At 36.5% G+C, this 13982-nt stretch overlaps 1 protein-coding gene across 5 annotated transcripts in view; it reads right to left on the bottom strand.

Annotated features, from left to right (window-relative positions):
• Positions 1 to 13982, bottom strand: part of FIG4 (polyphosphoinositide phosphatase FIG4) — a 150290-nt gene that overhangs the window by 21584 nt on the left and 114724 nt on the right. For all 5 annotated transcript variants that reach the window (XM_090379237.1, XM_090379241.1, XM_090379239.1 and 2 more), the window contains 2 exons: positions 12885 to 13032; positions 11774 to 12023 (listed from right to left, as the gene is read on the bottom strand). In XM_090379237.1, the coding sequence (XP_090235363.1) occupies positions 11774 to 12023; positions 12885 to 13032 (398 nt within the window). The remainder of the gene's footprint in view (positions 1 to 11773; positions 12024 to 12884; positions 13033 to 13982) is intronic.

The following is a 13982-nucleotide window of genomic DNA, read 5'->3' as shown; positions in this document are numbered from 1 at the left end:
TGCCGAGCCATGGTTTGAAAGACAATCAGAAGAGTTCACACAAAACTGGCCTGCAGAAGCTTATTGGGAGGTGGAAAAAATGTGTCATTTGGTCTGGTGACTATGTTGATGAAAAAGTGTAATAAAGTAAAATCTCGTTAATACAAACTCATTTTATACAAAGTACTCATTTATATGAAGCACATACCATTCTCCTGTGAAAGGATAAGCTTTTCTATGTAAATATATTTGTTTATTACAAAATTCGGTTAATATGTATTACAAAGTTCTTTTTCACCCCATGATTGTTTGTTTGTTTGTTATTTGGTTTTTAGGAGCATTAGCAACCAAGGCCATATTGCTCCGGGATAGGCGGTGGTTATTCCCTGACCTTTCCGCATCCTCCGTATTTGGTGGTGACGGGCTCGAACCCCGGTCTAATCAAGAAGCGTGTGCTACGCACTGCTGCTGCTGCTCCTTCCCACCTGGCTACGGAGTGGCCTCACCCCATGAGAAATAAATATTGTAATTTTGTATGTTTAATACAAATCTTTGCAGAGCTGTCTGATTATTGCCCCTATTATTGCCTCTAGCCACCTGGCTCCCTACTTCCCGAAGGATGGAACCAACTTGTTAGAAATTAGTTTTGTGTAAACAAAAGCAGTTTAGTAGCTACAATGTCAAGTGCACTCTGAAAAACATCTCTTTGAAGGATGAGTTGCTAAATTAAAAAAAGCATAAAAAGTTTTTCTAAGTTGTTTATATGCACTCCCTTGCTCTCCACGGAAATAAAGTCAGTTGCAACTGTTACCCCAGTTCAAAGATTCTTTTGCTACTGTATACAGAAACCTATTTTTTGTGCCATTTTATCTGAGCCAATGTCTTTTTTGGAATTTGCGTCTTCAAATTAAAAATTTGTTTATATTAAATTTTATCTAGCGTTATGGCGACAAAATGTAAACGGATGGAATTAAGCCTGAAAATTAAACTAAAAATTATGCAAGAGGCTGATAGGATGGAAAGCAGCAAACAGACATTGCAAAGGATACAATATCCTTTTACCTACTTTATATACAATACTAAAAAACCGAAAAAGACTTGAAGAAGTGCATGACACTGGAGCAGCGATAAAAAACAAGAAACAAATTAGTGGTGCAAAACACGAGGAGCTTGAAACAAAACTTTGAGTAGTTCCAACAAATGCATGAATCTAATTTGTCAATATCAGGTCCTATTTTGCAAGAAAAGGCAAATTAGCTAGCTCAGCAACATGAAATTAGTGACTTCAAATGCAGCAGTGGCTGCCTCCAAAGATTTAAAGACAGGTATAACTTGGCTTCGTGAAGTGTTTGCAATGAGTCTGGATTAGTCAACAAAGAAAAGGCTACAGACTGGTTGAGTTCTGTACAGTCCACTCTTGAAAAATATGAGGCAAAGGATATTTTCAATCTTGACAAGACAGGTTTATTTTATAATTTTCCGCCAAACAAAACATTTGCTCTTCGAGCAAATGTCTTGTCATGGTAGAAAATTTAATAAACAAAGATTCGCTGTTCTGTTATGCTGCAATTCAGATGGCAATACAAAACTATGCACACTTGTGATTAGTAAATTTATCGAGCCAAGATGTTTTAAAGCAATTAACCAACTTCCCTGTGATTATGAGGCCAATAGAAGTGTTAGGCTTATGGTCAAAATTTTTCAGTTTTGGTTATCAAAAGTGGACAGAAGAATGGCTTCAGAAAAAAGGAACATTTTGATGATTCTAGATCGTTGTATAGCACATTCTGCTGAGACACTTAAGGTGACAAATATGTGGCTGTTGTTTTTACCCCCCCCCCCCCCCCCCCAATACCACCAGTTTAATGCAACCACTGGATCAAGGCATTATTTATAACCTCAAGAGAGCATACAGAGCCCACCTGATAAGGTACTTGATCCACAACAACTTGCAGCCAAACTGGAATGTCTTGGATGCTATCTGTAACCATGTTATTGCTTGGGACAGTATTGCATCAAGTGTAATAATCAACTACTTCAGAAAGAGTGGCTTTGGAGAGAATATCACTGAAAAACATGGTCCAGCAGACGAATGTGATAGCAACACTGAGGAATAGAGGAATTTGAGGGACCATATGGATTTTGTTGGTGAATTTGAAGAGTTTGTGAAGGTGGATGATGAAGTTGCTACCACTGTAATGCCAACACTAGAAGAGCTGCTGAGCATCAAATAAAACAATGACGTTTTTGTTACCAGCGACAGCGAAAGTGAAGAAGCGCACACACTGCCATCTAAAAAAGATGCCCAAAATGCATTGAACATAATACAGAATGTGTTGGCCTGCAGTAACGTTGATAAAGAAAACAACTATAGGCACTCCCCGACTTATGTAATAATCAACTTCCATAAATTTGAATTTACGTAAGTTTTTACTGGCCTGTGCAAACTTAAAAAAATTGTAGAAACATATTTTGTATCCAGTAGGAATAAATGTAGATACTGTAAAAACATTGCAATGTGAACCCAATAACACATTGTGTTTTTGGTAATTCATTCCAAGCCCTTGGAAGTTGAAATTTTCACTATATAACTAAGCTATTTATCTCTCTAAAAGATCATTTTTATAATGGAGCACTACTCTTTCATTGTTATCATATGTTCCGTCATAAGAATCAATTTTGAATAGATTTGTTAATATATTTTTAAAGAACATCTGGAGGTCACGACCATAAAACAATAAAAACAATTTGCACTTTCCAGTTTATTGGGCTTTTCTCTTAGTGCATCTAATTATAAATGGGTAGTAAACTCAATCTTATTGAATTTGCGATAATCTCAATAACTGGAAATGTGTGGGTTTTTACGCTATTATGGTGAAATATGTTTCCCCTCACTGAAATCCTCAATTATATAAGAAACATAAATAAATTTTCAGAATCTTCTCTTTATTCCTATTTACTTATTACAATGATGAAGGGAAAGCAACCAATGGAAACTGCAAGTGGTGGCAGTGCTAGGAAATGAAACAATATTGATTTAGAAATAAAGATGAAAATGATTAAGAAGCAGGACAAAGTTTTTCATCTACTGCATGGGAATTAAGCCTTGCTGTTTCAACAGTGAATGCTATTTCAAAGGACAGTATGCATATAAAAGAACATGTTAAAGGATCAACACATTTAAGATCAACAGTGATCACAAAACAGCGTTCAGGTGCTATATAGAAGATGGAAAAGCTATTAATACCATGAATGAAAAATCAGATTCAGAAGCGAGTGCTCCTGAGTCTAATGGCAATTCAAGCAAAAGCAACAAGTATTTATGAAGATATTAAGGATAAGTACGGCGAACCACAAGTCAAGTTCGTGGCAAGCAATGGTTGGTTTTATAGGTGCAAGCACTGCGCCAGTTTCCACAACGTTAAAGTATGCAATGAAGTCGCCAGTGCATAATTCTGCAGCAGCAGAGAAATTTTGTGATGTGTTGGAAAAAACCCCTTCTAAATTTCCACAGCCCTCAATCTCTGCAGTGGTGTACTTATCAGCTGGAGATGTTGATTCTGGAAAAAATGCTCAAAAGGTAAAACCATATGCCTGTCCCCTCCCTTTTTTGTAATTTTATAATTTTGAAATTTTTGTAATTGCACACTTTTGTAATTTTTCTTACGCATTGGATAAAAAAAACTGAATAAATAATTCTATTTACATGTTTGTCGAACATTTTTTTTGCTTCAATCAAAGCAACCTTTGATTGAAGCAAAGGTGGTCTAAAATTCAACTTACGCAGAGTTCCGTCAAACACAACCCTTACGTAAGTCGGTGAATACCTGTATTACATTTGATAACATCTGTGCTGTAATTAAAAATGCATATAGGACAAAAACTGTGCAACCAACATTGGATTCTTTCTTTAAATTAGATTAATTTATTAAAAAGTTAATGGTTTGTATGTCTCCTTTTATATTACGATTGTAATTATTTTAACTGTGATATTAAATATTGTATATATCAAAATATATACTGTACAATATTTTAATTTCTGTTAATTGCTTTTTTTTCTTAGTCTATCTTACAAATCAATAAAATCTTTAAAAAATATGTTATTTCTATTACTGTATTGTTAGACAAAGCTTTTGTTTTTATTTTATTTTTAATATTATTATTATTTATTATTCTTAGATATACAGTATGTACCAAAAAAATGGTAAAATTTTGACACTTTTGGGGAACCTCGTTACTATAAACCTCATTATTACAAAACGTGAAAATTTAGGTCCTTTGAACTTTGTATTAATGAGATTCGACTGTATATGGTGTTTGTTTCAACCTTCTAACACAACTACTTCTGGTTGAATACAAACTTTTTTGATCCCCCCCCCCCCCATATACTGTGATGTAGCTCTGAGTAGCTCTTGGACATGAATACCAAATGAACAGTTGGCAGTCTGACAAGTGTTATAAAGAATTTCCCATTGTGGCCAAAAACACAGATGTCTAGGTGGGTTGGTCTGGTAGGAAGTTCAGTTTAAAAACATACTGTAGAGAAAACTGTTTTTGTTGAAGCAAACAAGGATGGTTCATTTGCTTCTGCATCGACTTTGGATAGATGTTCTGAATGTACCAGTAGCAATATGGATAGCCTGGTGGTGAATGGGATCAAGCCACTGAAAGAGGCTATTTCTAGCAGACACATATATCTGAACCCCCATAATCTAATTTGATTACAAAAATGCATGATACAGATGGAGAAAAGTGCACCAGTTTGCACTCCAAGAGGTAGAAGAGAGAGCACAGAAAATATTTAGCCTTCCCATGCACTTTATGCATAGCTGACAAATATATGTTGGAATGTCAACTTATTGTCAAATATGGGTCCCAAGAATTTCATCTCCACTACTACTGGAATGGTGCAGTTTTGTTCAAGTCTCAATTCAGGTTCAGGGTGAAGGTTATGCTTATAACAAAAATGGATGCACAAATGGTCTTCTTTGGAGAGAACATGAAACCATTGACCATTGTCCAGGAACTAAGGTGATCAATGGCTTGTTGTAGTTGTCTCACTATAACCCTCATGTTGCATGATTGGAAGAATATGCTGAAATCATCAACATAGAGTGCTCTGTTTACAGCTGGAGGAAGTTGTTTGGTAATGGAGTTTAATGACAAAAATTATAACACTTAAAACAGATCATTGTGGTACTCCCTCTTCTTGGCAAAAGGAATGAAGAGAGAGAGAGAGAGAGATCCTACTTGACTTGGGAAAAAAAAACTATCGAATTAAAAAACTCTTAATAAAAACAGGAAGTGATCTCTTAGACTGAGGTGTTAGGAAGATATTTTAAAATACCAAATCTCCAAGTTTTGTGATACATTTTCTCCATATCAAAGAAGATGGGCACCAGGTGCTCTCTTTTTTGGGAAAGCATTTAGAATAAATGTGTCCATTATAATTAAGTGTTCCAAGGTGGACCTGTCCCTTTGGAAGCCACACTGAATGTAGGACAGAATGTCATTTGATTCTAAGTACCATAAAAGATGATCACTGACCATTTCTCCAATATTTTGCACAAACAGAGCAATAAAATGGTGATTTTCTGTAAATTTAGGAACCTTTCCTGGCTTAGCAAAAGCAGCAGTTGCATTGTGCCAACTGTCCGGAAACTGCACTTCAAGGAAAATTCTGTTGTACAGGAAGAGCAGGTGCTCCATGGATTTTGGTGAGAAGTGTTTAATCATTTCATAATGGAAGTCACCTTAAGATTATTATTAAATATATTACCACTCTTATACCAGCTGAAATTAATAATATAGTTTATTAAGCTATTTGCCTAAACTACTATACATAAGGTAACATTTCAGGTATCTGATGATACCCATCATCAGACCATACTGCTGACAGACTCCTCTTGCCGATGCTCCCAGAAAACTGATGTGCATATGGAAGCCACCTTGTCCAACAGACCTTACTTTGGTAAGAGTGAGAGCTGTTTTCAGCTCTTGTATGGTAAATGACTTATTATATGAGTAAACAAACTTTGATGTAAAATTCAGGGGCTGTTTTTCAGTTTTGAGTTGAAGGACCAGAAACTCTGGGGAATAAGATAACATTGCTGAGATTTTTGAAAATATTTCCTCAAGAGCATTGACTATTTGCAGTTGAGTCTGCAACAGTGCATCCATTATATTCCAGGACTGATGAGATGTGGCTGTGTATTTTCCCTTAATTTTCCGGATTGTCCCAGAACACCTTAGAGCTGGTCGCCTGGGAAAAGGAAGTAGTAAAACGGATCCAGGATTACATTTAGCTCTGACATCAGATGTAATGTGCTTTAGCATATGCATGTTTAAAGGCTATGAGATTAACTGTCCATGGATATTGCTGGAATATCCCCAGGGCTTTGTTTTGAGGCATCCACAATTCTATCCTTATGAATAATAATAATGTTATGTAAGGTGGGGGGGTCATCATTCACCTTTAGATAAGTCTCCTATAAGCAAAACCAGGCTAGTCCTGACTGTCCAGTTGAGGCCTGATGTAGCCAAGTGGTCAGGAGTGAGAGTGCAGTGGCATGCACTCTTTGAGTGGACCTTGAACTCTTTGAGTTCAAGTCCATGGCTGCTAAATACGATTAATATTTGAATTGATAATTTATTGTAAACTCCACTGACCTGGTGGTCATGCTAGAGTATAACAAGAACATGTTCATGCTTTTGCAGGAGTGACTTGATGTCGTCTGCATTTTGCTGGAATCTACAACAATTCCACTGTAAGAATTTAGCTATTACTCAGGCTTGGTGGATCTGCAATTGGCTTCTGAAGTACTGAGAGCTTACTTTTCTCAGTCTTGAATTTATCTTTTTTGGGAAGTATGAACACTGTGTGTTGTGTCCATTTCTTCCTCTGCAAAGAATTCCAAGATTGAATCACCTGGTGCCTCCTTTACCTCAATGTCCATATTTTCCTGTGTTACAACAGATACTTCACGTTTTTTGATCTTAACTTTATCACATTTTGTAATGGACGATTAGGAGGCACAGATATAGGAGTGGCAGCTGATTGGTTCTTCTGGATGCATTTTTGTGATCTTAGTAAATAGCAGACAATGGGAGTAAATGACTCTGATGGTGCTATAAACGGTCATCTCAGTTTGTATTCCAACTCTACACTTCCCAGAAACCTTCTGGCTGAATGAAGGCTTGCTACTATTTAGAGGTTGGATGCATTTCCTGGTCGACTGGTTGGAAATGTTCAGTTTTCAGTTTTTGAATTTCTTTCTCTTCCCTTCCTTCCACTGCTGGCATGCTCAAGTGTATGCAGGGTGCTCTCTTTGGCAATTTGTACAAATGGGCTTTGAAGCTGTACATTCCTTGCTCTCGTGTCTTTGGCACCATATCGAGCACAGGCAGGGTTGCCATGACAGGCTGTTTTCAAGTGGTCATACTTTTTGGCACCAAAGATACTGCAGTGGATTTGGAATGTAAATCCTTAATGGGCAATTTAAGTAGCAAGCCTTCATGGAACTTGCAGGCTCTAGGGGGTTGAAAGTAAAGATGAGAACTCAAGTAAGTACAAGATTCCCATCCTTTTGCATTGATATTTGTTTGATAGCTGTCACTCTTTGATCTTTTAACTCAAAGCAGACCACTTCTTCAGATACATGAAGATCCCACTCTGATACGACACCACGTCAAGAGTTCAAAGTTTTATGGGGGAGTTAGGTGATAGGAATTCCCCCCTATGGATTTTGCTTTCAGAATTTTGGAAATGTTTAGCACATAAGCTGTCCACTAAAATATCTCCAGATCTTTGCCTTATCACAGATTTTGGGGATCCTGCCAACCCTTCTAATCCTTTCTGAATGAAGAAAGGTGACATTTTTCTGAGTGCCTGCTCTCTAGTGGAATGGAGAATGAGGAAAAGTGGCATCACTGATGGTGGTTTATCCTCAGTTCTGGGTCTTTTTGCAGAGGTATTACCAGTCTTGTCTGAACAGTTAGGTAGGAAAAGTGGCATCACTGGTGGTGGTTTATCCTCAGTTCTGGGTCTATTCACACAGAGGTATTACCAGTCTTGTCTGAACAGTTAGGTAGGACCTTGTTGGAACCCCAGAAGAAGAAGAAGAATTCTTCTTCTTCTTCTTCTGGGGTTCCTTTCTGTTAAACTAAAAGGTAGAATCACAAATAAGATTCCAATGATGTAACTCTTATGAGTTACATCATTGGAATCCAGCACATGCTGGATTCCAATGATGTAACTCATAAGAGTAAAATAAAAAAATTCTGATGCCCTAAGCATCTCCCCCATGACAACTACCTACGAGGGGATGCAAACTCGTAAAATAGCATATACTGCTCACATGAACAGTACATTAAATTCACTTACAACATCATACCCATATTTCCAATAAGTCTTGACCTCCATCCCAGGACTAAAGGCAGGGAGACTAATTGGAATGTAGTTGATCCCAGCAGTAAGAACCACCCATCACTTGATCCCAGTGGGGTTGGTCCAGGACCTCCCATCTTGTCAAAGTGATGTATTAGGGGTGGGGCCCTCATATCCACCAGGATTCCCTTTTCGAGTTTTCATGGGCACGGCGCAAAGTTGCACATGCTGGATTCCAATGATGTAACCCTGGAAGGCCAGCAGCATCACCGGGAGTTCCCCCTCACTACGTTCAGGTGCCCACTTTGAGGGGAATTATTTACTTAGAATGACAGTGATACAAGTCTGGAGCTCCAATTCTGTTGGGCTGTAATTAGGTGTATTACACAGAGTGATCCAAATCCTTTCTGTTAAACTAAAAGGTAGAATCACAAAGTTACAAGACTAAATTTTTATATCTTAAAATATACTTACAGTTAATTACACATAACAAAATTTCAGAATAATGAATTTGGCTATCTACACATTTTTTACATGGCAATACAATTGCAAAAAAACTTCAAAGTCCATTTTTCAAAGTTCTTTGATTTTGTTTGTAATATCTGCCATAACTCTTCTTCTTCATCAGAAAATTGTCATCCTTTAATGACTTTAGTTTAGGGGGGGGGAGAAATAAAACAGGAGGACATTGTAAGGCAGTTACAGAGTGTTTAAAAAGATATTCAGAAATTATTGTCACACAATCATCAGCAAAGGCATTGTCATGGAGTAATTTCCAATTTTTGCTTACCCGCGGTCAGGTTTCTCCTTCTCTTGAGTGTTTAATGATTTCCTGTAAGACGATTAACACTATGACTTTATGGTATAAATTCATAATGAATTATGTCTTTAACAGTCAAAACATAATGCTATCATTACTGTACTTTCAGATTTGTCAATCCAAAGTTTTTTCTTCCAGGGATACATAGCAGACTACCATTCAGAGGACTGATGTCTTCAAGTTATAAAGTTAATCTTCTGTCACTTGTTTTCAAAAATCTTTGATCATGATCATAAATTTCAACCAGTTCTGATAGTTTTCAACTCTTGTTTCCATCTGATCTATTGTTAAAAACTTGGGAACAAAGTTGCATAACCTTTTCACATTTAAAATATCAGATAGGATGGCAGCTACAATATGATATTCCAACTTCAGTAGCTACGCCTTGAATTCTTATTTGACAATCTGCCTTAATAATGCTCCTAACACTAGAGACAAGTTAGTTATTTGTTGACATGCAACGTCTCCCATATCTTGCATCACATTCAATGATATCGCATCCATCTTTGAAATTATTCAAATATCCTACCTCTTAAAAACTTTTTCACTATACAGTGTCTCAAAAATATTGGTACAAACGTTTAGGAGAAGTAGGTAACATCTAAAGGAATGTGAATCGCATAGGAACCCATAACTGGAAACGTCACGGGAAAGTAGTAGCAGAGGCACAAGAAGCAGAAATGACACAAGAGAGTAATTAGTGGCAAACATTTATTTGACATAATATTAACAATGGAGTACAAGATGGATGCATTTCATGATGTTACAACAGATGCTCGAAGGTTCCACCATGAGATGCAATGCATGCGTGACACCGACACAGCATGGATTGGCAGACACGGTCGAACACACCTGGAGTTTCTTTGACAGTAGCAGCCATGCAGACGAGTCTCGCCACAAGATCCATTTCCGTCTCCACAGGCAATTCATACACGATAGATTTGAGGGCCCCCACAGAAAGAAATCAAGGCTCGATAAATCAGGTGAGCGTGGGGGCCAGGCAACAGGTCCACCACGGCCAATCCATCGACACCCAAAATGCCTGTTCAAATGGTCACGAACACACCTTCCATAATGGGCAGGCGTCTCATCATGTTGAAACCAAATGTTGCATCTCACATTTGCTGGAACATCGTCAAGTAACCGTGGTAGAACTTGTTCAAGAAAGATCCGATATTTAGCGGAGTTCCTGCGGGATGGTAACAGGTATGGGCCAACTAAGCAGTTACCGACCATACCTGCCCACACACTTATTGCGAAGCGATGTTGTGTCGCATGGGGGTGCACACCGTATGGGTTGTAGTGAGCCCACACATGAGCATTGTGCTGATTGAATATGCCTTCCCGAGTGAAATAAGCCTCATCCGTGAACAAAACATAGGCTAGAAAATTCAAGTCTTGAACACTTTCTTGGAGAAACCACTGCACAAAAGCCACATGTGCAGGATGATCTTGGGGGAGCAGTAACTGAACCCTTTGGAGATGAAAGGGGTGTAAGGAATAGTCGTGTCAGACACGCTGTACACTGCGAGACACTCCTAAGGCAGAGGCAATGGCACGTGTGCTGGTAGTAGGATTATTCTGGACGGCATTCAACAGACTTTCTTCCATGGTGGGAGTTCGCGTCGAATGTGGTCTGCCCGCACTACTCCTGTTACCTCTAATTGACCCATAATCGCACAAATTTTGATGCACACGCGCAAACAAATGGTGGTCTGGTACATGTCTGTCTGGGAAGCGTTCTCCATAAATTCGTTGAGCGGCTCGTCCATTGCCCTCTGTTAATCCATACACTAGGTGCATGTCTGACAGCTCACAGTTCGTATATCAATGCATGCTCTTTGTGCGGCAACTACTGCACTGTCTACCGACTTTCAGTGACGTTTCCGGTTATGGATTCCTATGCGATTCACATTCTTTTAGGTGTTATCTATCTCTCCTAAATGTTTGTACCAATATTTTTGAGACACCCTGTATGCTTCAACTATAATTTCTGACAGTCTCTACAGCCTCTGAGGATGGTTTGTTCAATGAAAAGCTAAGTTTTATATGTCTTTGCTCAAAATGTGACAATCTATAATACAAAGATACAAAAGTACTTACTGTCAACAACAGATAAAAATGAATTAAAACACAATCTGCTGTAAAAATTCTAGACACCAGGTTCATTATTAAAAAATAAAGTAAAAAGGTTTTTTTTTTTTTTTGATACTCTGATATTTTCAACCAATATAGTCAGAACTTTTTGATGCTATTTTGTATTAATTTTAGTGTCCAATTCACAATGAAACATTTACATTTCATTCTGTTATTTATATTATGCATTGCTCAAAATAAAGTATACGGTTTATTTAATTGTGTGTCTATATCTATCTAAATTTTCAGTTCCATTATCTTAAGGGGATAAAAGTATGTATTGTGATGGGGGGATAATAGTCTGCCTTGGAATAATAGTTTGAATTTGAAATACTAAAATTTCTTCTATATGTAATTTCTTCAACTGCATCTGTATTATTTTTTAGAAATCCAATATAAATATAATTTTTGGACTGAAAGTGTAAATGCCTTGAATGAATGATTTTTCTTACCTCAAAAGTTACTGTTTTATATGTTGAATAGGATGATGATGATTCCTCACTATCAAACAAACTGAAATTTTCTTCTTCACTAGAGTCACCACTATCTGTTTCGCTTGTTCCACTTGATGTAGAGGTTGTAGAAGAAATGCCACTAACAGAAGGATTTGGTAGTTTTTCTCCTTGTGATTCACGTGTTTTTCCAGGTCGTACACGAACAGCAAAAGGACTGTAGTCAGTTGAGAAATTAGGCATGAAATCCCTACAAAGAGAATATTCTTATGACATTCTGTAATAGAGTGAACATCACAAATGTCAACTGTGACTGATTCTTCATGCTTCATATTCTCATAATTGAAGTATTAGAATTTTATTGCTTAAACCTCAGTGAGCATACTGCAAGTTCATTAGGAAAGTGCATAGTTTTTAAAACCACTGCTGAGTCAACATTGGACTTTGAGTTATAACAGGTTTTGGAATGCCTCTATTGCATTGATGCCATTCTGGTATTAAAGTTTAAAACGTAAATGAAGATCTTTTAGTGTTATTGCTATCAGAAATTAATTTTCATGATAACTATACTTGATTAAGTGATTTTTAAGGATTGCCCAATGATGATTTGCATCATTGTGCAATCCATCAGCATCCATCACTTGTGGTATATTTTGGAATTCATTTTTGTTAATTTTTCTGCATAATCTTCTTCTGTATAGTGTGAATCATCTCCCTGAAAATATTTATTTTATTACGAATAGTCTGCCTCTGTAGGGAACTTGGGGAGATGAAAAGTTGAATTTTGTTTACATGGTTTTAATGCCATTTGAAAAACCCAATTATAAACAGTGCAGTAAAGACATTCCAAATTAATATTCAACTGCTGGCCTCTATAAAATCTAATGCTTAACTAAAGAGTCTAAATATTCTTGCATATCTTACATTCATTAAATTTCCATAATATGCAAAGTAAATAATTACACAAGAAATTTAATGATTTAGGAATGTGCCTGGGTAAGCAATAAAATTAAGATGGGAAAAATTATATTGAAGATTTTCAGCATCATTCACTCCTTAAAAATTATACAGTTATTATTTCAAAGTTCTAGTTTTATACTTAACAGTTTACCTAATTGAGTGGAGCATGGTGTAAATAAATAGATCATTAAGATTAGTGAATTCAAAGGGTCTGTAACGGTCAAAAAATCCATCAATCCTTTCATCCAAGGGGTGTGTTTTAACAATTTCAATAATAGAATCAGCAAGGCCTTTCTTCACTATTAAAGAAAAAGAAAGAATATTTAATATTAGAAGGTCAAGAAAACTACTGCAATAAAACAATGACACAAACAATCACAATAACAGTAATTAACACTACACACACACAAACCTATAGGGTACCCTTTATTTTAAAAATTTGCCTTGAAAAATACCAAAATGCATGAAATTTGTTCATGGCAAGACGTATTTTCAGAGGTCAACTGTGAATATATTTTAATTTTTGAGGTAACTCACTGAATTATAACTGAATTATATGCGCTGTAAGTATTGTTTTATTATGAATTATGTACAGTGTGAACCAAAGGAAACAAGTCCACCGTTGTTGGTCTTCATAATGTTGAATAGTTCCCTTAATAACTTCCTATTTGTTTAATGATGCATGTAAGAACATGGTAACCATTTTACTTTCTGCTCTTTATGTTTGTACAAAACAGACATAAATAAATTGCATTTTACTGGCTTGGCCTTTCCTGACTTTTGGTTCATGCTTTATATGCATAATTATTTATCAACAGAATTCATTAAATTTTGAGAAGCATTATGTATAAAGAATCGATAATAATTCAGTGCCCTATCAGTTTTCATGAAAAAATAAATAAATAAATAATAAGCCAAACTAAGCAGAAAAACAGAATGCAGTAACCAAAGATATAGGAGATACAGGCAATAATGCACACAGGCCAAATAATCAATACCTGCATAAACTGAAGCAACAAAACAGTCACCATTCCCAAGCAGGTAAATACCAAAACTTGACATCTGCACTATTCTTGAAATTAGTTACCTGATTGTGTAACTGATTCAGATTTTTGTTATTCAAGCAATTTTAAGTTGGGCTAATATGTGATTATTGTTTCTATCAACTTGGTTTTCTATTTACCAGTACTATTCCCCTATCCACTAAGATAAAACTTTATTAAAACAAACAGTACCATGGCACAGGTAG

Source organism: Mastigoproctus giganteus, chromosome 8 (assembly GCF_048544385.1).
Source record: "Mastigoproctus giganteus isolate SK-2022 chromosome 8, ASM4854438v1, whole genome shotgun sequence".
Classification (NCBI taxonomy): domain Eukaryota; kingdom Metazoa; phylum Arthropoda; class Arachnida; order Uropygi; family Thelyphonidae; genus Mastigoproctus; species Mastigoproctus giganteus.
This window is presented reverse-complemented; position numbering and strand designations above follow the sequence as displayed.